General features: G+C 41.2%; 7 protein-coding genes across 8 annotated transcripts; 3 read left to right on the forward strand and 4 right to left on the reverse strand.

Annotated features, from left to right (window-relative positions):
• Positions 1 to 3582: 3582 nt before the first annotated feature.
• LOC111597048 (condensin complex subunit 1) lies at positions 3583 to 8332 on the reverse strand. The gene is made up of 6 exons (XM_030226166.1): positions 8126 to 8332; positions 7550 to 8021; positions 6593 to 7488; positions 6389 to 6530; positions 6238 to 6325; positions 3583 to 6175 (listed from the first exon to the last, which is right to left on the reverse strand). Exons 1-6 carry the CDS (start codon positions 8250 to 8252, stop codon positions 3626 to 3628), a joined length of 4275 nt encoding a protein of 1424 aa, XP_030082026.1. The 5' UTR covers positions 8253 to 8332; the 3' UTR covers positions 3583 to 3625.
• Positions 8333 to 8405: 73 nt separating this feature from the next.
• Positions 8406 to 10638, forward strand: LOC111597047 (nucleolar protein 9). Its single transcript, XM_023311565.2, has 2 exons — positions 8406 to 8693; positions 8756 to 10638. The coding sequence occupies exons 1-2, from the start codon at positions 8504 to 8506 to the stop codon at positions 10567 to 10569; spliced, it is 2004 nt and encodes a 667-aa protein (XP_023167333.2). The 5' UTR covers positions 8406 to 8503; the 3' UTR covers positions 10570 to 10638.
• Positions 10639 to 10790: 152 nt separating this feature from the next.
• Positions 10791 to 11533, forward strand: LOC111597006 (phospholipase A2). The gene is made up of 2 exons (XM_023311510.2): positions 10791 to 11130; positions 11191 to 11533. The coding sequence occupies exons 1-2, from the start codon at positions 10829 to 10831 to the stop codon at positions 11450 to 11452; spliced, it is 564 nt and encodes a 187-aa protein (XP_023167278.1). The 5' UTR covers positions 10791 to 10828; the 3' UTR covers positions 11453 to 11533.
• LOC111597007 (phospholipase A2 large subunit) lies at positions 11510 to 12192 on the reverse strand. The gene is made up of 2 exons (XM_023311511.2): positions 11900 to 12192; positions 11510 to 11834 (listed from the first exon to the last, which is right to left on the reverse strand). Exons 1-2 carry the CDS (start codon positions 12133 to 12135, stop codon positions 11573 to 11575), a joined length of 498 nt encoding a protein of 165 aa, XP_023167279.1. The 5' UTR covers positions 12136 to 12192; the 3' UTR covers positions 11510 to 11572.
• Positions 12193 to 12308: 116 nt separating this feature from the next.
• On the reverse strand, positions 12309 to 13292 carry LOC111597005 (NF-kappa-B inhibitor-interacting Ras-like protein). The gene is made up of 2 exons (XM_023311509.2): positions 13093 to 13292; positions 12309 to 13019 (listed from the first exon to the last, which is right to left on the reverse strand). Exons 1-2 carry the CDS (start codon positions 13204 to 13206, stop codon positions 12504 to 12506), a joined length of 630 nt encoding a protein of 209 aa, XP_023167277.1. The 5' UTR covers positions 13207 to 13292; the 3' UTR covers positions 12309 to 12503.
• A 211-nt stretch (positions 13293 to 13503) lies between these two features.
• On the reverse strand, positions 13504 to 20632 carry LOC111597004 (dihydroceramide fatty acyl 2-hydroxylase FAH2). Of its 2 annotated transcripts, none has more exons than XM_023311506.2 (4): positions 20419 to 20632; positions 16546 to 16910; positions 14158 to 14385; positions 13504 to 14099 (listed from the first exon to the last, which is right to left on the reverse strand). In XM_023311506.2, exons 2-4 carry the CDS (start codon positions 16885 to 16887, stop codon positions 13602 to 13604), a joined length of 1068 nt encoding a protein of 355 aa, XP_023167274.2. In that variant the 5' UTR covers positions 16888 to 16910; positions 20419 to 20632; the 3' UTR covers positions 13504 to 13601. The 2 variants fall into 2 exon arrangements, with proteins under 2 accessions (XP_023167274.2, XP_023167275.2); XM_023311507.2 differs by lacking the exon at positions 20419 to 20632 and adding an exon at positions 17728 to 17782.
• LOC111597003 (tripartite motif-containing protein 66) lies at positions 14546 to 16504 on the forward strand. Its single transcript, XM_023311505.2, is given in 8 exon segments — positions 14546 to 14598; positions 14669 to 14733; positions 14800 to 15391; positions 15442 to 15532; positions 15534 to 15765; positions 15827 to 15888; positions 15890 to 15986; positions 16052 to 16504. Coding segments are annotated over 7 exon segments (1308 nt in total). The 5' UTR covers positions 14546 to 14598; positions 14669 to 14672; the 3' UTR covers positions 16225 to 16504.
• Positions 20633 to 23566: the final 2934 nt, after the last annotated feature.

Genomic DNA, 23566 nt, shown 5'->3' on the forward strand with positions numbered 1-23566 from the left:
AGCATGCAGCTGCACCACCACACCTCGCGCACCACTCACCAGCAGCAGCAGCAGCAGCAATCGCCCAGCAACAGTAACAAACAACAGCAACGGCAACAGCAACAGTTTGCATCAGCATCAGCAGCAACAGCAACAGCAGGCAGCTGCAGCATGTGCCAGTCGAGCAAAGCCTGCAACATCATCAGCATCAGCAACATGTTGCCAATGCGACGGCAGCCAGCAAAAGCAGCGCTGCTGCCGCCGCTGTCGCCGTAGCCGCCTCCCAAATGCCGCCCCTCTCCGCCGCCGTTGCGTACTCCCATCTGCACAGCGTCATGGGCGCCATGCCCATGTATGACATGGGCGAGTATCAGCACTTATGATTCTAGTTGGAGGCTGCTGCTGCGGCCAGTAGCAGCAGCGGCGCCAACAACAGCAACAACAACTGCCACAGCAGTAGCAGCAGCAGCAGCATAAGCAACAACAACAACAACAACAGCAACAGCAACAACTGCGAATGGCCAGCCATGCTGCGCCAACGGCAGCCGCGCAGCCTGCAACTGCAGCAGCAGCAGCAGCATCCGGAAAGCTTTTACTTCTAAAGCAGCAATAAGATAATAGAGAATCGCATCCTCGGACATATTTCGTATTGTATATCAACAGTTAGCAGCAGCAACAAATTTTATTTAATCAGCAAATAGCAGCACAGCATTTTTTCAATATCAACCAGACAGTTATAGATACAGATACAGATAAAGATAAAGGTACAGATACAGTTACAGTTATATAGTAGAAAAGGCTATAGAGAGAGGATTGCAGCACAATCTGTTGCTAATTCTTGATTAGAAAAAGTAAACAAATAAAAAACAAGAATGGATTACTTAAACTTCATTGATCTGTGTAAATAGCTAGGCTTTAGTTTTAGAGCGGAACGGGACGGGAATGGAACCAAGACTCCATTTCCATACGCCAGATGGCATGCAATGGAATGGAATCTGGGCCGTTCTCTGCCCGAAACGCAAATGCAAATCAAATCGAAATGTGCAAAAATTATATATATATAAATATATATATATATATAAATTCTATTAAATTATTTTCAATGTATTTATAATTATTATTTTTAAATATATATGAAAAATATAAATACGTAAATATATTATAATTAAATTATCTTTAAATAAAGCAAGCTTTAATGATAAAAGGAACTGAAGGGTAAGAACTGAAAGTGCTGGGGTGATATGAGTGAGTGGGAAGAGCTAAAAAAGGTCCACCAGAAGCTGCTCTTCTCTTTAGATACTTCAATTATTTTTAACTATTGGCAGTTATCACAGAAGCTGGATCTCTCTATATATGAAAGTAAATATCTTATATTGTATTGTAGGAATTTAATTGATCTATACATATTATAGATCAGATCTGAGCTGATGATCAAAGAGAATAGGGGAGGCAGATAGACCGACAGTCCTGCAGACAGAGAGAGACAGAGAGAGAGTGAGGGAGATAATGGAAAAATTCGACCTAATGTACACATGTTCAGTCTCTTTCTCTCTCTCTCTCTCTCTCTCTCTCTCAGTCAGTTAAGTTAATCTAAATGTCCTCTCTATCTATATATACATATATATATCTGTCTATGTCTATGTCACTCTCTCTCACTCTATCTCTTATTTTATTTTATTCTCTATGTCTCAGTCTCTTTCACTCTTTCATTTACTTTCTTTCACTTTTTCAATCTTTACTTTCTCTCTCTCTCTCCTTTTTCACTGACTGAGTCTTTTTCACTCTTTCTCTCTCTCTCTCTCTATCTACATATTTATATTTCCACTCTATTCACTTAGGCAAATCCATTCTCTTATCGATAAGTACAGGGTATAAACACACGTCTGACCGCAACACCAAGCAGACAACACTAATCCGCGGCGACAGGTAAGCCCGCTAATGCTAATAGCCCTGGATAATGGGCGTCCGTCTGCTGGGCGCGCGTGCGTCTCGCGTGCACGTCCCACACGCGCCTCTGCAAAAAAGTCGCGACACATGTAATGAGCATGTTAATGGCACCAGCGTCTGCTCTGGCGGTGGTGACCCTTCATCATCATCAACGGCAACACCTGGCAACGCTCACGACTGAGAGGGCGGCGCTTGGCAACTGGCAAAGTGTGCGCCGAATGTTGCCAAGGCTGGAGTCGCGAGCATTGAGGGTGGCTGCCGCCTGACTGGCTGACTGACTTTCCAAGCTCTCGTTGATTTGCCGCTCGCTACTGTTGCTACATGCTAACATACTAACACACTCACACACACATACATATATACATATATACATATATGTTGCACAGACTCCGTTGTCAACGCCCAGCCACCCCCATTGACGGCTCCGTTGCCATGCATCGCACACACGTGTCTGGCTGGCTGGCTGCCTGCCTGGGACGGCGTCTCTGATTGAGTCTGCGTATCTAGTTACATAATATTTTGACTTCTTTTAACTTGCGGTCCATATTGCATATAATTTAATTAACGGACACGAATTCAGCTTTCTTTGTGTGCAGAGTTTTGAATAGAGATTTTAAATTTAATGTGCAGCGCGGATGCTCATAAGCTGAGCAATAGCATAAAAATTATTTTTACACTCATATAATAATTTAGTAGAGAGAGTCGATTCTAGGTATTATCACGAGTATTATCTTATTTACAGTTTCTGTAGTTATATTGATCAAAATCAGCATGGAAAACGTTTCATTCCTGCTCCTGTTAGCAGATGGATCTTATTATCGAACTGCTACATATATCCTTAACATCTATAAGATCTTGAAAATGTAGTCCAAAAAATAGTTTTAATATTAGAAGTTTTACTGTTTCTGATATTTTGAATAAGTTTAGAAAACAAGAGAGTTAATATTCTCCTTAAATATCTAACTAACCATATTTGGCTGTACCAATACTTATTACTTTTACTATCAGCACTTTCCTTCTTCGGAAATAGAAATATCTATGTTTAAATATCAAAAGAGAAATATGGAAATGGCGCCAAGTAAAACTAGTCAAGAAATAATAATACTAATAAAGCTGGCAATAAATTAACGAGCATAAATTACTCATAAAACCAATAAGAACTAAATTTCATTGACTCTCATTTATGATTTTCTAATTTCCTTTCATTAAAATTCCATTATGTAAAAACACAAAAAGAACTGTTCCGAGTACCTGCTACAAGAGCCAAACGATGTCCATGTGTTCGTTGGAATTGGAACACACTGTAAGCCTTAACGGCTGCTGAGCTGCTTCCACGAAAGTGACAATATAAGGGGATTACAATTAAACGCCGTTCAGAATAGAATAAAGCCCAATGGACAACGGTACTCAATGAACATTTGTGAGTTGCCCACAAAGCAGATTAGTGCACACATGGCAGTGTGCGTGTGTGTGTGTGAGTGGAATGAAGTGGAATGTGGAAGTATGTATGCATGTGTGAGTGTGTGAACTCCCATTCTTCACATCTCTTAATCTGTCATCGATTGTCAGCATTCAAAAATGTTGACAAAAAACCATGAATTGCTGAGGTAAAATGCCTGAAGACTAAGGATACAGACTTTATTATAAAGGATAAGTTAAGTTTATGAATACAAAATGCGTGTCCAGGTTTCCACCGATATCATTTGCGCCCTCGCCTGGCGGTCTGTTTTTTGATGGGTCTTGGCAATTCTTCCTCGGACATTTCGCTCGAGCCAGACGACGGCGCTGGCTTTTTGCCTCGCTGCTGTTTGTTCTGGGGCTGCGGACGACGCGCTGTGGGCACCTCGTCGCCATCGGAGCTATCGTCGGAGCTGTCCTCCTCGGAGCTTTCTTCTTCGGAGCTGCTGTCTTGTTGCACGTTCCGTCCACGTCTACTGACATTGCCCGCTGCACCCTTAACTAATCTGCGTCCGCGCTGCGATTTGGTAGTTGGTTTTTTCGACTTGGTATTCTTTGCCTTCGTGTCGCTGTGACTTTTATCAGACTGGGCACTGGTGCCCTGTTCGTTGACCTGAAGGCACTCGTTGAGGCGCGTCTCGAACTCCGTGATGACCGCTTTCAGTTCCGGTTTGGCCAGTTTCGAGGTGTTGCTGATGATGAGCTTAAAGGATTGATAGACCTCGTCCACCTGCACCTTGTCCTTGAAGTGCTGCATATTGTCAATCAGCTTCTTGATGGATCTCTCATTGTAGCTAAGCAGACTTAGACAGTAGGCAATATCGCGCCACTGGCGCTCTGCTCGTGTGACCGGGAATCGCAGGCACAACTTTTCCACCAGCGTCTCGATGTGGCGATCCTTTTGAATGAGCCCCAGTATATAGCGCATAACCGTGCGATATTTATCCTCCTCCAGGTGCAGATTGACGTCGCCCAATTTGGAGATGATGTCAGGCAGAACGTTATACAGTATGTTCGACTTGTTGGCTATCTCCTTGAAGAACTGTTGGGTAATATTTTTTATCTCGTCGCACTCGTCGACAATGCACAGTGCCAAGTCGGCTATTTGACCCTTGACCCGTATCATTTCGTGTAGAATTAGATGCGAAAGCATCTTCACGGCGGTCAGACGAAGTTCCGTATTCTCTTCGTGCAGCTGGGCATAAAAGTGTCCTGTCCAGGGCTCAATAATGTTCGGGAAACGGAATGTCAGGTCCGACAAGCCTACCACCGTATTACACTTGATCTTCATGTTCTTCGTCATATTCAGAATGTTCATGAGGAAGGACATGTTCGACTCGCAGAACTTAGAGGAGACCGTCATCAGGCGCGCCAGTGCCAGAGTCGCAGCCTGTTGCAAATCCTGATCGCGATACTCGCCAGGTCGCTTGCATATGTTAATTATAATGGGATAGATCTTGGACATAAGCGCACTCGGATTATACAGCAGAATATCCTCGCAAATGGCGTTAATCTCCTCGGCAATGTTATCCTCTGCCGTCGCGCCCACCAAATCGTCATCCGGCTCCTGCTGCGGCTCGGCGGCTACGGTTGACAGGCGCTTCCTTACCTCCATCGCCGAGACATTCATTGTCTGGCGCCGAAGGGCGGTGCCTGCATCTTTTTTATTCTTCTTCTCTTCCAGAGCTGTGAGCTCCTCACGATACTTCATGTTGTTGTAGACATCCATATCCAAGAATATCATCTCCTTGATGGTCATATAACCAACACAGAACAGAAACCGTGTAACCAAATATACAGGCAGTCCAACCGCCTGATCTTCGGCTGCTTTGGGCTGCGACTGTGTCTGGGACATGGGCAACGCCTGCGAATGTGGAATGTCTGTCGTCTGCGTCAGCGTCGGCTCCACGGGCGACACTGCTACCAGCCACTGATCGTTAAAGCGCTCAATCAGTTCGCGTACAATATTCTGAGCCAGCTCATCGGGCGCCTGGCACATACGATAATAATACTCAAACAGACTCATAGCCAGCGCATCGAAGTCCGGCAATTGCGGATGAAAGAAAAAGGCCAGGAAAAGCTGCGTAATTTGCTGCACAAATTTGCCATCGCTGGCGCAGCGCTTATAATACTTTGTGTTGTTGTTAGCATCGATGCCGTTGACTAAGAGCTGTAAGCAGCTGGTGTAGATGCGTGGATCCTGTTTCACACGCGCTCCTGTTGCTATATCCTCAATGATGGCACGATTGGCGGAGACTATTGTAGATTTCGCCTGCGACGCCATAATCAGCAGCTGCAGAGCCAAGCGGGACTCGTCGTTCGTGGTGCCCTCCAGCTTAAGAGTAAAGCGTTCGAATAGCACCTGAATAATGAGCGCATCTATGTCCTCGCTGCCCACCCATTCGCCCATCAATGTTTCCATGGCCGTGTAGTGTCCGTACTCGATCTCCGAGAGAAACTTTGATAGATTCTGCACTACCTTAATGGCATGAGCGCGCTCTGATTTATCTGTGGTAAAAAGCACCTTGCGGTACGCATTGCAAACTGCATCGCGTTTCTCCTTATCGGACGACCAGACCAGACTCAACATCCGCTGCATACCCGCATCGGTGCCGTGTATGCCAAAGAGATAGCCCGTTGTGAAAAGGTCCACTGCCTCAAACACGTCCGTGTTTGTCTTCGAGAGCAGCAGTTCCATCATTTTGGGCATTGCGCCCGTCGCCACTTGCGAGAACTCGATGCTGTCCTTTAGAAACTCAACAGTTTTTATTTGCTTCTGCATTTCCTCGGACTATATGAAAAGGTTTTTAATAACATATGCAGCGCATTAATAATGTAAAAATTTGCACTTACGCTATCCTTGCATCCATTGGCCAGTGAGAGAAACGTTTTGAATAGGGCCATAAAATACACACAACGCTCTTCCGGCTTGAGCAGTTGACTAAGGATAAACAAAATATTAAGTTTTCATTGAAACTATTTATTTTGGATTTAAAATACGCACTTCAATTGATCGTTGCCCGCAGCAAAGTCTGCCTTTCGCACTAGCACTGTGGCGTCCTTGTAATTCTTGTCCAACAGAAGCTCTAAAACCTTTTTCACTATCTCATCGTACTCCTCCTCCTTGTTGAACTCCAGATCTGGAACTGAAAGTCAAACGAAAGGTAAATAAATTGAGATTTAGCTAAGTCAGAACAACCGAACCTACACAAGCGAAGATTTTCTTCAATAATGGGCAACAGCTCCGGCGCAATTATATCCCATTGCTCGTCCATCTTCTTGTATTGGTCACGCTCCTTATCTAGCACTTCATCCAATTGTTCCATGACCTTAACTTCCTTCTCATGGTTCTTGATTAATTCCTCAAGCTTTAACTTTCCCGAATATGGATTGTTTTCGAGAAATGCTTTTATCAGCTGTATGGCTGACTTTCGCACCATTGAACTCTTATCCTCCAGACGATAGACTGCCTCGCGCAGCACTTTGACCAGAAAACAGAGCGGTATTGCATGTTGCGTATTCAGGTGATGCCAAATCTGTAAAACCTTTGATCTAACATGTGCCGATACGTCATTGACATGGTCCAGCAAATGATCGAGAAATTCGTTGCGCGCCTCTTTCATGTCATCGTCGAGTTCCTCAGACGTCAGCTCACCGACAACAGCATCGCCCATTATCTGCAATACACAGTTGCGCAGCACATGCGACTCGCAGTCGAGCATATCATCGCCCAATTGGGAAAGATGTGGTATCATTAACTTGGGCGCAATGCCTGCGAACTCGGCAAGGAAATTAGAAAAGTTGCGCGAGACCGCCGTATCCGATGTGTCCAGTGTGAGGGCTTCTACAACATCTTTCATCAGTATTGAGAAGACGGTCGATATGCCGTACTCCTCGTGTAGCAACAAAATGCCGTTTGCTACAGCCGTTGCAGCATGCTCAGTACTCCGAAGTATTTGCAATATACGAGCCGGAAAAGTTATGGCGTGATTATATCGCTTGATAGCAATGCCAAAGATTTGGAAAACTGTCTCAATAATATGTCGGTTATCCGATCGAGGAGGAACCGATTCCAAAGTACGATAGCAAATATCGCACAACAGGCTGTAAAAGGAATATATTGTTTAATTAATCATTACTCGAAGATTAAGCAAATTATACTCACGTTACAAAGTTTTCTTCGGCAACAGGTGGACTCCACAGTTTTTCTAAGGGACATTGTAGAATATTATAAAGCTGGACCAAAAACTTGCCACGCTTAATATCCCAATCAGGATATTGCTCCAATACCTCGCCTTGTTTGGCGCGCTTTTTCTGCTGGTTCAGCTGCTGATCTCGCATCGCCTGGTGGACAACGAAGTCAATGCGCTTCACTACATTGACAAACAAGTACATAGTCATTTTGGTGAGATTCAAATAGCGCACACGATCCTGTGAGGACGGCGGCTCGCTGTTGGCTAACAGCAGCGTTAGCTCTTCTCCTAATCTATCCACAGTAAGATACAAAAGGTCGAAGGCACGCTTCAGATTTCGCATGGCAGTTGGCTCATTTGCAGATGTTTCTATTACCGAATAATAGGTATCAAAATGTTCGAATATATAAAATGGATCACGCTGCTGCAACTTATTTTTACATGCTGTAAAAGATTGAATGAAAGTGAATTAGTTTTTTTTGTTTACTGATTGTACGCTTGAAATGAGCGCGCGCCGCTATGCGTACAAAATATAACGCTTTACTTACCGAGTAACTGCTCGGGTATTTCGCTGGTAGTATATACCTGCTGCACATAGTACTGATCGCCGCGTGAGTTAAGTAAATCATTATTTTTTAATGGTAAAATGAATTGAAAATCGTGAATTTCCTCCATTCTGAAACAGTTTGCTTAAAAACGACGCTTATTTTGTAGTTATAAGAGATGGACGCTGCTCAAGTAGCGTTCGTAGTATGGCAGCGCCAAGGAACGATAACAATATATCGCTTATCGAAGCGAAGTACATAATAGTCTGGCAACGCCATGAAACACCAACAATCGACGACACATCTGATTATGCTATCGAAACGCGTTTTGTGCGGCGCACGTTGTGAGTTTTAATTTTGTAGTAGAAAATAAATACGACCATGTCAACGGAAAACAGTAGAAAACGTAAAAGACCAAAGAAGAAAGGAAGTCGGTTTATGCGAAATGCCAAGGGATTCGCCAAGAAGGGTATTTTCGGTCGTGGAACAAATATTGACGATGAGCAGTTTAGTTATTTCATAAACATCTTGGATGCTATGAAGTCTGGTCTCGAAGATGTGGAGGACCGAGGTATGTGATCCCCTTCCTTAACATTACACTTAATATAAATTATGTTTTCCGATTTTTAATAGTTAACATGGCTAATAACGTGTTCGACCAGACAAAGGACCAGGAAATTCATTTAGCATCCAATCAAGTAGTCTCCAAGGCTCTTGAGTCTCTAATTGGATTTGTGGACGCTGCACAACTTGAACGATTCTTTATGAAATTTGGTGACAGTCTGCGTCCCATGTGCTCCGACCGTTTTGCGTCGCATGTGCTGCAAAAAATGCTGGAAATAGCATTTCTTCGAGGATTAGGACAGGCGGCAGCGCAGAATTCGTTTGAATCAGACGCTGCCCCCGAAATCAAAAAAGCGAAACCCGATTCTGCACAAATCGAGGAGGAGTATAATCTGGAGACCGAGTTCAGTGCTGAACATCGTGATCAGTGTCGTCAATTTGTGCTTCGCATCTCGAAATTCATGCTTAACAATCTGGAAGACTTTGTATGGGACTCGTGCGCCACACATATTATGCGAGCGGCCATACTCCACTTGGTTGGCATTCATGTGCCTAAAATAGCGTTCGAGAAGGGCGGCGCGGATCTGGTCAAGCATCGAAAACTTTACACAGTGCCAGAGGAATGGCATGAGGTCATGAAAGAGTTCCCGCAGCGTCTGGAAATGTGGCCACAGTTTGTGGACTTTCCGTACGAGGCTCACACCTCTGCCCTACTGGGAGTTATATGCCAATCGCTAAGGGTCGTGGATAAGAGCATGTTAAAGCATTTCGGCAAAAAAATATTAATGGAGAGTTTTCTCAAGCCAAACGATGAAACCATTACTGAGGATAAAGATGTGCTAAAGTACGTTAAAATTGAAATAGATGATGATGACAATGATAATGAAAAGGCATTACGATTAGAAAGTAAAGCTGACAATGCTGAAACTCAGCCTGAAGCGAATGTGGTCTTACCAAAAGTCTTCCATTACCAGTGCGCATCGATGCTGCTTGAGACACTTGTGTCTGTGGCAGGTGCGAAGCTGCTGACTCAGCTTTTTGCTATGCTCTTCAGCGGTCGTATAGCTCATCTGGCACAGCAACATCAAACCAATTTTGCTGTGCAACGTCTGCTACAGCATTTGAAGGAGGTGTCCGACTTTGAGTCCGCTTTTAATGAGCTCCTGCCGCATATAGAACAGCTGCTTAAGATGGGCATGACTGGCGTAATATATGCCTTAAGCGGCGCCTGTCTGCGGCTGGGTGCCAAGCAGGCACAAATGATTACCGCACTTCAGACCAATTTGCATGTGGCAGGCGACAAAGAGAAGTCAAAGATGTTCTTCCACTGCCTCGTTAAGCTGAAGCCCTACGAAATTGCTGTCAGCGATCAGTCGGGCTTTGTGCATTTGCATGGTTCAGTGATAGTACAGCATCTGCTGCAGTTCAACAAGCCCATCCTCCTAGTCAACTGCATTCTGGAGTCGCCTGCTGTGCAGCTGGTTCAAGTGCTCAACACGCCAAATGGCTCACACATTGTCGATGCGTTCATGCAGAGCAAATATATTGGCGAGAAATCACGAGAGCGTCTTATACGGCAGTTGGAAGGCTTCTATGTGGATTTGGCCACCACTCGGCATGGATCACGCGTTTTGGATCAGTGTTTCAAGGCAGCACAAGAATCCCAAAAGCTACGTATTGCTAAGGAACTGACCTCTAGGGCCAACATGACTAAAGGCTCACAATATGGTCTAATAATGTACAACAAATACCGTTTAGATACCTTCAAATTATCGCCCACTCAGTGGCTGGTCAGCATGGGTAAACAGGCCGAGGAGGAGAAAAAACCAGAAAAGCCACAGAAACGAACAGCAACCGAACTGTTCAAGGATATACTTAGCTAGAATGTTAGATTCCGATTTTTAAACTCTTTAGTATATACGAAATTAATAAATCTTAATTCACTATGAAGCTAAATAATATGTAGTAAAAGTATATGTAAAGCAATTGTAAAGTAATCTTAAAAGCAGTACTTTCAAAGCTTTAATTGTAAACAAATTTTCTATCAGCAACTCTTATCAGCTGAGCTTCACGGCAGCCCAATACCCACAGCAGCTGATGATAGCTCAGTTACACATTCGGCTTCAACCGAAAACAATCAAGATGAGAGCAGTGAATTGGCTGTTGTTGTTATCCTTTATTGGTGGTTCGCTCGCATTTGGCGACGAGGCCATATTCGAGGACGAAGACATTTACAACCAGGCGCTGCCTCCTGTGGAGCACACAGGGCTCACGGTGCCCGGCACCAAGTGGTGTGGACCTGGCAATACGGCAGCCAACTACGATGATCTGGGTCGAGAGCGCGAGACGGACAAGTGCTGTCGTGAACACGACCATTGCGACGATATCATGGAAGCGCACAGCTCCATTCACGGCCTGCCCAACAACACGGACTGGTTCCCCATGTAGCTGGCTTGAAAAATCAATGAATCGAACATCTAACATATATCGAACTTTACTTTCAGCTTGAAGTGCAGCTGCGAGCAGAAGTTCATCAATTGCCTGCAGGCCGTCAACACGTTGACATCGAACACTATGGGTCGCGTCTACTATGCAACGCGACACAGATGCTTCGCACAGGGCTATCCGACAACCGGTTGCAAGGAGTATCAGCTGGGCGCCATACGCAGGCGCTGCATTCGGTATACGGTGAACAAGCGAGCAGCCAGACTATGGCAGTTCTACGATATGCCATTTTATACAATCGCCACGGCAGCGAAGCCTTGACCCACAGAGCTTTAATCAACAATATGTATGAAGCTAACATAAATCGAAATACAATTTTATACAGCGAGTCTGTCTGTAAGCAAAAATAAAATGCTTATCGCCTGAATTCAATTGAGCTGCTTAATTCTCCTCGACGCTGGGATGTGTGTAGAAAGCCAAATCATAGAGCTGCCAGCGGGAAGGTAGCGATTCATCCACGCTGTAGCTAAGGCAACGTTTCATGAATAGATCCCATTGCTGTTCCTGACAGGCTCTGATTGGCGGTCCATAGGCAAAGCACACATTTCTTGAACTAAAATATATACGACCCAAAGCAGCCGATTCCATGTTGTGCAGCGAGCTAAGGCAATGCCGAAAATTGGACTCGCAGGCACAGGAGAAACTATGGACATTGAGAGATATCAAGGCGTTGTAATCAAGGGGCGTATCTCATCTCTGAACACTCACATGGGGAATAGGTCATCGTTGCTTAGGCCGTGAAGTTTCGTTCCAGGCGATATCTTTTGCCGACAATTATCATGCGACCGGCAGCACATGTCCAGCTCGACATCAGAGCCCAGATCATTATAGTTCTCAGCTATATTGCCGGGACCACACCATTTGGTGCCGGGCACTGTTATGCCCAGACCATGTGCAGCAGCCAGCATCGCAGCCAAGGCAACAGCTAATATTTGAGCGCCCATGTTCGACTCGAGACAAAAATGTATACTAATCTCAGAGAAATTCTATAAATTGTTATACACCCAAATTTTTAATGGAATAACCCGAGTCGCTGTTGTTTCCAAAGTTCAAATTGTTTGTCTGTGACGCTATTCGAATGCTGATTAGGCTTAATAGCTACAATAAGCGATTTCTATTGATAGTTCGTACATTCTTTTTTAATCTATACTAAGAATATTTTATACATTTGCATGGGCCTCATTATTGGCCAGCACATTAAGAGTAATAAATTAAATGGGGTGATTAATACTTGAACATTTTCGCATTAGTCATTTTCTTCGTCGGTTCTATACTAGAGTTATGATTTTTATTTTATATCTAATTGCACGAGTTAGACTTCGCTTTTCTGACGATTCTGCATCACCTGGCGAAGCTGCGGAAAGGTGCTCTTCGTCTGTGGTGGATGTAGACGGGCACATAGCATTGTGAAGGGTTCGTATAGTGACGGACGTTCCATAACATTGACAGTGTAATGCTTAATACGTTCTCGTTGACACCAATTATTAGCTCGGTCCATTATCGATTCCACAGGAATTGGTGTAGCAGGAGGCGTATCCTTTTTGCTGCGAGCGCGAACATTGGCCAAGACAATCACAGGCACCTCTTTCTTCTCTTTGTGCTTGTCTATATCGGTCTTGATGTCCGCCAACATATCTAAGCTACGTGGATCAGTCGGATCATAAACTAACACAAAGGCATCTGGAAATTGCAAATAGTGACGCGGCAGCTGAGCCGCTTGTTCGCCTTGTAATCCGGCCGTATCGTAGATTCGCAGGGTTTCCCGAGCACCACCACGTCCTGTGTCTACGCTTGCGACATATATATCCTCGATCGTTGGATGCAGTTCCTTTAGAGAGATTAATTTGTATTTTAGGCATATTGAGAGCTAGGAGAAAATATGTATATCATGGCCCACTTACTGTTTCGGTGTTAATATTTCCATACACCAATTGCTCGATGAGTGCTGTTTTTCCGACATTTTTCATGCCACACACCAGCACTTTGCCAACTTTCCCAATTTTAGCATTAAGCATTTTTACAAATTAAAACAAATAAATAAACAAATAAACAAGTGTACCTACACTTTCTCACCATTAACGAGGCGTTGCCATCTTTCTCAATAATTCGAATTTCAGTATATCGATAGGTCATCTATCGACGCATAAGTAAAATGCAACTCTGTGTATTTCCAATCGGAAATTATGAAAACAAATAAAAAGAAAATATATCGACATTTCAAATATGGCTGGTATCACTTATGTTGTACATTATATATTTTAGTTCCTTTTTAAATATATACACGATTAAGTTTAATATTTAAATACATTTAATTGTATGGTTTTTTCTTATTTTAAAATTGTCATCTTATTTATTTTTAGTCCTACATTATAAATTTGTTCTTATACTGCAAAACATTGCAGAAGGACTCTTACGACCATCGTAGTTGGTATCTTAATTTCCTCAAGTGTATGCGTGTCTTAAATACAAAATCCCAAATGGGGCTACTAATGCCATATCCGAGATCTTGGTGGGCAAAATGATGCTGGTAATGGTACCTTTTCATGTGGTACAAATGATGACCAGCCGCTGGATTGCCGTAATGCAAATAATAATGTATCATATCATAGATCAAGTAGCCCAAAAGAGCACCCGAAAGTATTAAACGTGGGTGATGATTTTGTAGAATAAAACTTATCGGTGTATATATAATGACAGCAAGGATAACTCCAGGCAGTGGCGGAAATACAAGGCGCATGGAATCAAATGGAACCTTGTGATGCAGTCCATGTATCAAAAAGTGAAATGTGCAAAGCCAAGGTCTACTGTTACTTGTCAATTTTACATGAAAGACCCAGCGATGCAACGAATACTCCAGCAACGTCCAAAATATCACTCCAAAGAGTAGATGACTGATGATTGTTGTGATCTAATAACAAATATATCAATTATAAACATATGTAAATGTACGTTTATTAAAAACTTACTTCTTTCATATTGTGTGAGTTTGCTTGAACCTCATCCCATCCGCAGGTAATAATTGTTGGGATCCAGAACATTGGCACAACCCACCAAGGAGTTTTCGTACACATTTCCAAATACCAAGGACCGAATAGGCGCAGCGGTCTGTCGACAGGTTTATGTACCCATTCGTCGTAATGTTTTGTTATTTTTGAAATTTGTGGCAGCATAGCTTTTGACCAGTCCACCAGGTGCTAAGAATTCAAAAAGAAAAAATAACCGTTTTTTGTTAGCTATCGACTTATCGATACTTTCAAAGGGTGGCCGTCCCTTTTTCAACTCTGTTTAAAACCTATCGATATATAAAACTAATCAAAAGTTGGCGACTCAAGCAGCTGGTTAGTTTTACTTCAAAGCTGACATTTGAACAGATCGGTTCGTCTCATTTCGTGTAAGCTGGCAACACGGTAATATTAAAATCCTTTCTATATATTTATCAACACATATTTACGGTTCTGGTCAACCAAAATTCAGCAGAGACATGTCGAACACCACAGTACGTGCCCCAATACCAACATTGAAGGGCATGTTTTCAGTGCCGCGTAAGTATAATTTTTTCTGAACAACCATGGCAACCGTTAGTAAATGTTAACAAAATTTGGTTATAGGTGTCACACCAGGACGTAATTTCTTAAAGGAAAACAAAAAAAGCTTACGTTCATTAGAAAAGACAACAACAGAGAAACTTGCCGCGAAAAAGCCGGTACGTCCCAAATGGATGCCCCCGCTACGTCGCACTGCGTCTGAGTCGCGAGACCGTGAGTCGGTCCGCTGCGACTCGGAGAGACTGTCATCAAGGCAGGTTGATGACGAGGTCTGTTTATTGCGCCCTCAGAATAACTCACGTTCGCAGCATTGCCTAGACAAACCGCAACCAGAAGCACCCCATGTAGTCCCAGAGAAACGTGAGCAGCAGAAAGACAAAAAAGTTCGCACGACACAGTCGAACCCACAACCACAACAGCCACCGCAGCCCAAACCGGCTCAGTCTACACAGCAACCGCAGCCGCAACCTCAACCTCAACCTCAACCGCAGCCGGTTCAGCCAGCATATCAACCGCCGCCGCAAGCGGAACTGCAGCCAGTTCAGCACACAACAAAACGCTGTCAATCATGTAGCAGCGAACACATCGGCACCAGCATTGCCATACAGACAGAAGACATCATGGATGAGCTCTATCTAACCAATGCACTCAAAAAGTTAGTTCCCATTTCCATTTAGAACTTTCTTAACACATATATTTTTACAGGTGCAATATTGACAACAAGGCCTTAGTGGGTGAGGGGCGTAAGTTTTGCGTCGACTCTGGACCCGATTACGATGACGACGAAAAACTACTGTCAATACAATGATGATGATGAACAGCCACTGTCAGCCCGATCCAATGAATATTTAAAACAGCGCGCCTTAGATATAGATGATAACGAATTAATGCCCTTGCCCGAAATGGAGAATATAGGTTTTGATAATACTGATGAAGAGGCACCATTGAGTGGACGCAGTCGCGAAACAATTGCCACCGACGCTTCAAATGCCGCAAACAAATCAAACCGTCGCGCACACAAGTTAGGCTGTGAGTAAAACATGAAAATGATGCTTATGCGTCTTGTTAACCAATTATGTTGCATTTACAGCACGCGATGATTTACGCTTGCCGCGCTATTTGGAAAAGGAGAAGCGTGAAAGAGCCGATGCTAAAAGAACGTGATGATTCACGCGATCCAGAGTGTCCACGCGGTCACGTATTGATGAGTGAACCGGATCGCCTGGCAGCTTTGGCCACAGCCAAAAATCGTGGGTTTCGATTGCCATTTAGTAAATTCAATGCAATTTATATATTTGAACAATTCAATTTGCAGGCTTTCAGATGCTTATTAACGAGATAAATCACATGCCCATGACCGCACAAACTCTGCGAGTGCGTTCACGCAAGGCTGAGATCGAAAAGGAGCTAATCGTTGTCGAGGACGAAATACGCATTTACTCCAAGGCTAAAGTCTATGTGAAAGCAGCTAAATCGCGAAATCTCTAATACAAACGGAATTGCGTTAACTGTTTACAATCATTGAAAATCAACGAAAAGAATCTCCCACTCTAATAACAGGTTTCTGACAACAAGAAGTTTCACTTGGTGGAATAATCCGACCGAATTGGATCCTTTGGAACAAACCTAGCCTTTTATGTGTTCTTAATAGTATTTATATTTTTTAAACGAGCATTAAAAACCGTAAAAAAAAATTATGGACTAGAATGTAGAGAAACAGCGACAGTGAAACAAAAATGAATAAAGATTGAGATGAGTGAAGGTCAAATGCTATATTTTATTTTTATTATCCATTCGCTCCGCGCTTACCTCCATGCTCTCATCCAGCTGATTGTTGTTGCTGTCCTCCGACTGTGCTGGCGTCTGTTGTGCCAGCAGCTCAACTCTGTTCTCGTCCAATTTTTCCGCTCTACGCTCATTCGCGCTATTCTCTCGATCGTAATCCACCTTGTACTCGCGCATCAGGTACATTGCGGCATCGGAATGCGGCGGAGCTTTCATGAAGCGCGAAGTCATATCTGCCTGGTTGAGGCCCTTTAGGGTATTCAGCCCGCCCGGATGCTTGTGCATAAAATTGGATATATCATAATACTGCTGACGGTATTTGACTATACATCTCGCATTTTGCTCCGAATTTTTCAGTGCATCCATTTTGACGAGCTTTCAAATTGCAACTGTAACGAAAATAGTTCATAAAACAATTAATAGCCAAACTATTGTCACAGATTCGTATCTATTTAATTGAATACTTGTAACTAATGCACGAAATGTAGTTTATCTATTATTGTAATTTCAGGTACAACCACAAAATCTATTATATTATTGACTGAGAGATGCAATATCTGAAGTTGTACTCATTTTTAGCTGGATATCGAGTACTACTTTATCTATTATATATGATATATATATATATATATAAAATATACATATATATATACATATATATATATATATATATATATATATATATATATATATATATATATATATATATATATATGTATGTATTTGTGAGTTAGATTATAAATTTGAATTTAATACAGGTGTTTAGTCAGCATGAATTCGGTTTGATAAGATAAAACTCAGCAGAACATACATATGTTAACCGAACTTCATGTGCTCTACGTAACTAATATCTTATTCTTAATACCTAATCTTATTTGCCATCGATATCTCGCCACCTATTTCGACATATTCACAGACACGAAACTCTTAACGCTGCGTTACACTCGCTCGGCTGAATGCATTTTACAGGAACACAGAAATTTATTGTTCGACGAACAGTGTAAAAAGTGAAAATTCTATGAATGCGTATGATTCAAACATGAAACAGTCCATATATTCTATGAATTTTCAGATTGAAAACTATTTATATAATATGTAGAGAAGGCTTCTGTTAAGATATATAGAAGATAATTGGCTTATAAGCTGAGGTTATATAAGGACAAGTTTGGGCAAGGTTTGTGAAGCCAAGTACTACCCATAGCTTACACGTAAGCGCAGCACTTGAGATTATTTTATGCACTATATTTATTCAATTGTATTTGTTTAAAATCTTTCATGTTTTACACTAAACCGCAAAGAAACAAGTTGCTCAATGATCGAACTATGACAGGCGGCTTAGGCGCTGCGCTGACTAAACGCATGAGCAGGCAAAAGCTGAGATAAAAGCGGCGCGAATGGCTCTAATCTCTCTACCAACAACTTAATATATATAATATATATAATATAGGTGCAACTATTTAGGGCTGCTCTTAACTTGAACCGAAAGTTGCACTCAAGCCAAGTGTAATTAACAGCGTATCGTATTACTTTATCTTATATCTTATGATCATAACGAAACTATATACAAAGCAATGCTGAAATAGTTATGGAAATCTTTGCAGCTCTTTAAGTTCAATAAATTAATTCATAATTAAAGTCCAGTCAACCGCAGAGATTCATTAAAAAATTAACCACAGGAATAAGTTCCTTCAGTCCAACTAAAAGCCCCGCCAGATAGATAATAGGCTCAATTTGTTAAGTAATTGCTGTTAATAATCCATGTGAAAATTTGCAAGCTGTGGCATATATGAGGGCAGCCAGTGCCTGGGAGGCATGCAGCTCAGTCTGTGCCTTTGGCTAGACACAAATGCATTTGGCATTCCTCTGTATATAGAACAGATGTTTTTTTCAGCCAATGCCACTCATGAGACTTCTTGATATTGACCTCTATTCTATTGCTCGTGCAGAAGATGTAATTCCATTCAGTCCCAGTCCAAATCCAATTCATTTGAGTGCATTTCTAGCATTCCGATTCCATTTATGCTCACTTTCAGTCCCATTTCAATTCGTGTCTACTCTCAATTCCATTCATTTGCATGCTTATAGCGTGCCAATTCCATTTATTTCCATTTATTTCTATGCGCAATCACATTTCAATTAATTTTAATATTTACAGTGTTTCAATTCCATTCGTTCCCATTGCCAATTCAATTAATTTGATTACTAATAGAGCTCCAATGCCATTCTTTTGCATTATCATTCCCATCCCATTCCACTCTTAGACTCATTGCCATTTAATTCTAAATTCCAGTCATTCCCATGCCTAATAAAATTCTTTTAAACGTGTCTAGAAGTTTCCCAGTTACCGATTCCTTTTCCATTTAGTCCCGTTTTCAGTCTCATTCCCATTAATTTGTCAATTCCAGACATTCCCTTTATCAATCCAATTCTTTTAAATGTCTATAGAGGTTTTACCATTCTCAATACCTTTTCCAAAAAATTCCATTTAATTTCATTTCCAGTTTTAATCCCCTTCACTTGTCAATTCTGAATGTTTTCCCATTCCCAGCTCTTTTCCCATTCCATTTCCCATTCATTTGAATTTTTATATAGTATCAATACAATGCAATCTCATTCCCAAACAAATTACTTTAAAGAGCTCTAAAGTTTCATTTCCATTCCAATTGCAAATCATTTGAATGCCTACATAGTTTCATTTCCAATACGTTCCAATTCATTTGAATGACTGATGGAATGCCAAACGTTCCCATTACGATTTCCTTTAATATCTTTGCTCTGGCCTTTGTCTACGCGACAATTGGAACGTAAGACCAAACAAGTTACCTCTTTCACGAAATACCGACTATACAAATATAGATTTATATACACTTATATAGTTGGCATGTGTGTTAAGTCAAGAGACTAGCAACTTATCACTTATCGCTCTATCGCTGATAGTGCGCCATGTTAATGCCGCGTCCCGGGCAGAGGCCGTTCTGTCGAAGTCCATGATAAACCCAAACTAAACATGGACAAGGTGTACCGCACTGATACGACCCATAGCCGTAGCCTGGCTTGACTCATGCGAATGCACTGTATTCTTTTCCATAATATTGATTAATAGACAGACATCAACTCTCCATTTACTTTATTTTCATAGACCTTATATGAAGGCTTATCACAGATTTTTTTTTTGGACTTGATATTATTTAGTTATTGTCATATCTCTTCCTTAGTTTCGCTAACCAAGCTACCATGATATCAGTACAGGTGTGTGTGTGGGTGTGCGTAGGTGTGTGTGTGTGTCTGTGTTAGCTCTGCTTCAAAATCCATGAACGCGTCTCTTTGCACTTGCCACAGAGTGTCAGACTTTGTGACGCGTTTGCTCTGAATTTATGGAATCGCCATGTTTAACATGCTCGCTCTTATCGATGTATCTTATCTGTTGCGTTTGTTGTAACACTTTTTTTTTAATTTTATGCCACTGACAAAGTGTCTAGTTTTATTATTCTAACTAGTTTTGCTATTGGGTTTGTTACAGAATTACAGAATTAAAGGGAATTTGTACATATATCTAAAATATATATATATATGCATATATATACATATATATATCAAAGTTCTTGCGAAATCTTCAATCTCAAATCTTTATCAGTTTCCTGAATTTTCATTAAAATTTGTTGCTTCATTGAACAAGATTTAAAAATTATTATTTATGAACTGATAAATTTTCTATTCCTAAATTTTTCTGAAGAAAATAAACTATATTTCCAAATATTAATCAGAAATTTTCTTTTAGAATTGTTTTACACTTTTATGTAATAAAAAATATTAACTGATTTTTGTATTATCAAAAATCTTAAAGAATTCTAGATTCGTTCTGCACACATAGGAAATATATCAGATTTATTCACATACCACGACGATTGTTTGTATATGGAAAAAGAGACGAAGCTTATCAAAGTGTTACGAGATCGAATATTATAACAGATTGCGCCAGCCGCAAGGAATTTATTGCTAAAGCCAATCAAACGCGTTTATTTGTTATTTAAAAGCTGCGTATACGCGGCGTATGCGTAATCTTTAGAACGAACATCAAAGCAGTCCAACCAGCCGACCGCACGCAACGCAAAGCAACTCGCAACTAAAATTGAAATTGAAAAAGAGCGCCTAATGGTTTGAAGGAGCAAACAGACGCAACTGCGACTGCGACGGCGACTGCGACGGCGACAGCGACTGCGACTGCGACCGCGACGCCCACAGCGACTATCTTTGCTATATATACACATATATATGTATGCATATAAACGCACCCAAAATAAGATTAGCCCCAAAGCTTTATCATATACAAATGTGATCCAGAGCACGGTTTCACCTGCAGCTACCTGCCTTATCAGGTGTCCAAACTTGTTCGAGTAGCCCTATCGCCCCTAAACTCTTTCGTTATAGCAAATTGCCAACTCCAAGTATCTTAACGTTCTTTGTTATCAAAGTCAAATAAATAATTTTACGCCATAGTTAAAATTCCAGATAGAGATCCAATGAATGCCTTAACAGCATTTGGTTGAGTCACACTTAACACTGATTTCTAGGCAGATAATAAAGGAGGCTCATTACCGTGACAAGTTGTGAACTTTCAAGTGACTCAGTACGAAGATTAAATAGGTAGATTATTTATATATATATAACTGATATATAAGTGATATGCGCTTGACTAGGCGATACTCTGCACACGTCAGAGCTGAAGTGAATGTAGAAATCATAGACATTTTCTTTAACAGGGTTTCTAGCTCTTACACTCATTTAAGTATACCTCCAAAATCAGGCTAGAATTGGGAAAATTATACAAGCTTTGGCTAGAACTATAAGCACATTAAATCAAGTAGCTAATAGTAATAATTTCTTCCCATGCACATGGCTGCTATGTAAGATCCTTGACTTATGTTATAGAGGCAACTGTCATATAAATATTTATACTTTGTAAAAGATATAAAATTGATGCCTTTTTTATTATGAACTTATCTCATTTGTGCCTATGTTAGACTTCTATGAGCTATATACTCATCACATAAATCAACTCAGATGGTAAATTTGTCATCTATGGTCCCACAGTGTTAACTGCTTACCAGCTCTACACAGCCCAATCATTGCTATAAACTGATAAGCATTTTGTATATGTTTGGTATACATATATATATAAAATCGATTGAAATTTGCTACCAATAACAGTAAAATCATTTATGGGTTATTGTGTCAGCGAGCTCACTTCTAAGGCATCCGAGATTTATCAGATCTTAAGTTTCAATGCTGCTCACAAGAATGCTCAATGCAACCAGCCACAAAGATCGCAGTCGAACGTGTTACGCTGCTCCAGTAGGCATTGCTCAACTAGCAGATACCGCGTCTATATGTATTAAGTGCTGAAGTAAATGTATGGGTTAGTGCTAAAGTTTTTGCGACTATAATCAGCGAGAAAGTCACAAGTATCCAGCTCTCGGAGCTTAGTTAAATATCTTCTATATATCTATAACTTTTATATATATTTATCAGAATCATCGAGTTCTATTTGAGAGCCAGCACTGAAGCTTCTCATACTTTATACTAGCTCTGGCTGCAGAAGCTATTCCCAATTTAAATCCAATAATGATTAGCAGGAAATTAAGGCAGCGGCAAGCACGTGTTGGGCTTTCGCTGAAGACCCCTTGAGGCCGACTCTTGAAGGTATATGAGCGTATGCTAGTGGCCACGTGTTCATATATCTATGTCCTTTGACATTTTTGCACGCACGTCAAGGTCCTGGAAGCATGTAAGTTTTTCCTGGTCGAAATTATAGCAAATCCTTCAAAGCCCAATGCCCGCTGTGCCGTCAAGGGACACACCTCTTAGTGTTTTACGAAATTTATGCGTTTACACCCAAAGACATACACATACACACACACACACACACACACACATGGCACACACACTCAGCAGCTGTCAGTCTGACTATTTGACATTGACACGCCAAGCCTTTTCGTGGCTCGACGTACGCCTCCTGCCCAGCGGATAGTTCGAAGCCCCATTAATTACACACAACATACATGAACAGGTACAGGCCTTAGCTATATACACGTGTATCTATATACATATCTGCCACTAACCAAATAGATCTATAGAAATTGACTCTGCTCTGAATGCATTCAATTAGCCCGCCTTCGCGCTGGTCTCGATTGCCAGCCTAATTAAAAGTAACTGAAAGCAAGAAGTTCAGGTTGGAGCTGGATTGATTAGTGTACTCGCATAGCCTAGGGACCTACTAATTGCCAATGAGTGCCCTGTTCCACGTTCCATGTTCAATGTGATAAACTTATCAATCAAATAAATAACATAGTAGGGGGCGGGGGGTCCAACTTGATCGCGACCCGGTATATCTTCATATGACTAATGCTCTATTAGCCAATGGAACTATAATAAAAGTCCCTGCCCACAATCAATAGGGTGATTCACGCACTTTTTTTGATGATATGAAGCAGAATATATATATATATATATATATATATATATATATATATATATATATATATATATATATATATATATATATATATATATATATATATAAATTAACTTTCAGGCAACTCTATAAGAGATTTTTACCTTTGCCATGCCAAAGGTAAACATTTTAATCTGATGAAATTTCTTATCAATTTCATATAGCTATAGGCATAATTGATCTTAGCTTATCTGAACAATTTATACTACTTAACGGAATTGAAGTCATAAACTAATAACAATACTGCAGATCTAATCTAATTAATGATTGATTGATTCAATTGATCAATAAACTGAAACCCCTAGAGTAATTTCTTGATTATTGAAAAACTATTTTCATAGTCAGAAACTTTTATATTTTTATATTGTTAAACAAACTTTGTTATACAGTGTTATCAGACCCGTAGATAGCATAATTATCAGAGACCAGACAGAGCATACCTTTAGGCTGAGTGCTAAAAAATCTATAAATGATATTTCGTATGAACTGACTCAGCAACAAGAGGGAGAGAGAGAGACAGAGATGGAGCAATGA

Source organism: Drosophila hydei, unplaced genomic scaffold (assembly GCF_003285905.1).
Source record: "Drosophila hydei strain 15085-1641.00,03,60 unplaced genomic scaffold, DhydRS2 tig00000060-arrow-pilon, whole genome shotgun sequence".
Taxonomy (NCBI): domain Eukaryota; kingdom Metazoa; phylum Arthropoda; class Insecta; order Diptera; family Drosophilidae; genus Drosophila; species Drosophila hydei.

Bases quoted from the DNA above. Each gene is read 5' to 3' on its own strand.
- LOC111597048 (XM_030226166.1), bottom strand. From the start codon at position 8,252: ATGGAGGAAATTCACGATTTTCAATTCATTTTACCATTAAAAAATAAT. The intron at 7,489-7,549 runs GTGAGTATAATT...TTCCTTTTACAG, and splicing joins GCCGAAGAAAACTTTGTAAC to CCTGTTGTGCGATATTTGCT. The intron at 6,176-6,237 runs GTAAGTGCAAAT...CTTTTCATATAG, and splicing joins CCAATGGATGCAAGGATAGC to TCCGAGGAAATGCAGAAGCA.
- LOC111597047 (XM_023311565.2), top strand. From the start codon at position 8,504: ATGTCAACGGAAAACAGTAGAAAACGTAAAAGACCAAAGAAGAAAGGA. The intron at 8,694-8,755 runs GTATGTGATCCC...GATTTTTAATAG, and splicing joins CGAAGATGTGGAGGACCGAG to TTAACATGGCTAATAACGTG.
- LOC111597006 (XM_023311510.2), top strand. From the start codon at position 10,829: ATGAGAGCAGTGAATTGGCTGTTGTTGTTATCCTTTATTGGTGGTTCG. The intron at 11,131-11,190 runs GTAGCTGGCTTG...CTTTACTTTCAG, and splicing joins AACACGGACTGGTTCCCCAT to CTTGAAGTGCAGCTGCGAGC.
- LOC111597007 (XM_023311511.2), bottom strand. From the start codon at position 12,135: ATGGGCGCTCAAATATTAGCTGTTGCCTTGGCTGCGATGCTGGCTGCT. The intron at 11,835-11,899 runs GTGAGTGTTCAG...CAATGTCCATAG, and splicing joins AACGATGACCTATTCCCCAT to TTTCTCCTGTGCCTGCGAGT.
- LOC111597005 (XM_023311509.2), bottom strand. From the start codon at position 13,206: ATGCTTAATGCTAAAATTGGGAAAGTTGGCAAAGTGCTGGTGTGTGGC. The intron at 13,020-13,092 runs GTAAGTGGGCCA...ATCTCTCTAAAG, and splicing joins GAAATATTAACACCGAAACA to GAACTGCATCCAACGATCGA.
- LOC111597004 (XM_023311506.2), bottom strand. From the start codon at position 16,887: ATGGATGCACTGAAAAATTCGGAGCAAAATGCGAGATGTATAGTCAAA. The intron at 14,386-16,545 runs GTAAGCGCGGAG...TTGAATTCTTAG, and splicing joins AGCTGGATGAGAGCATGGAG to CACCTGGTGGACTGGTCAAA. The intron at 14,100-14,157 runs GTAAGTTTTTAA...ATTTGTTATTAG, and splicing joins ACTCACACAATATGAAAGAA to ATCACAACAATCATCAGTCA.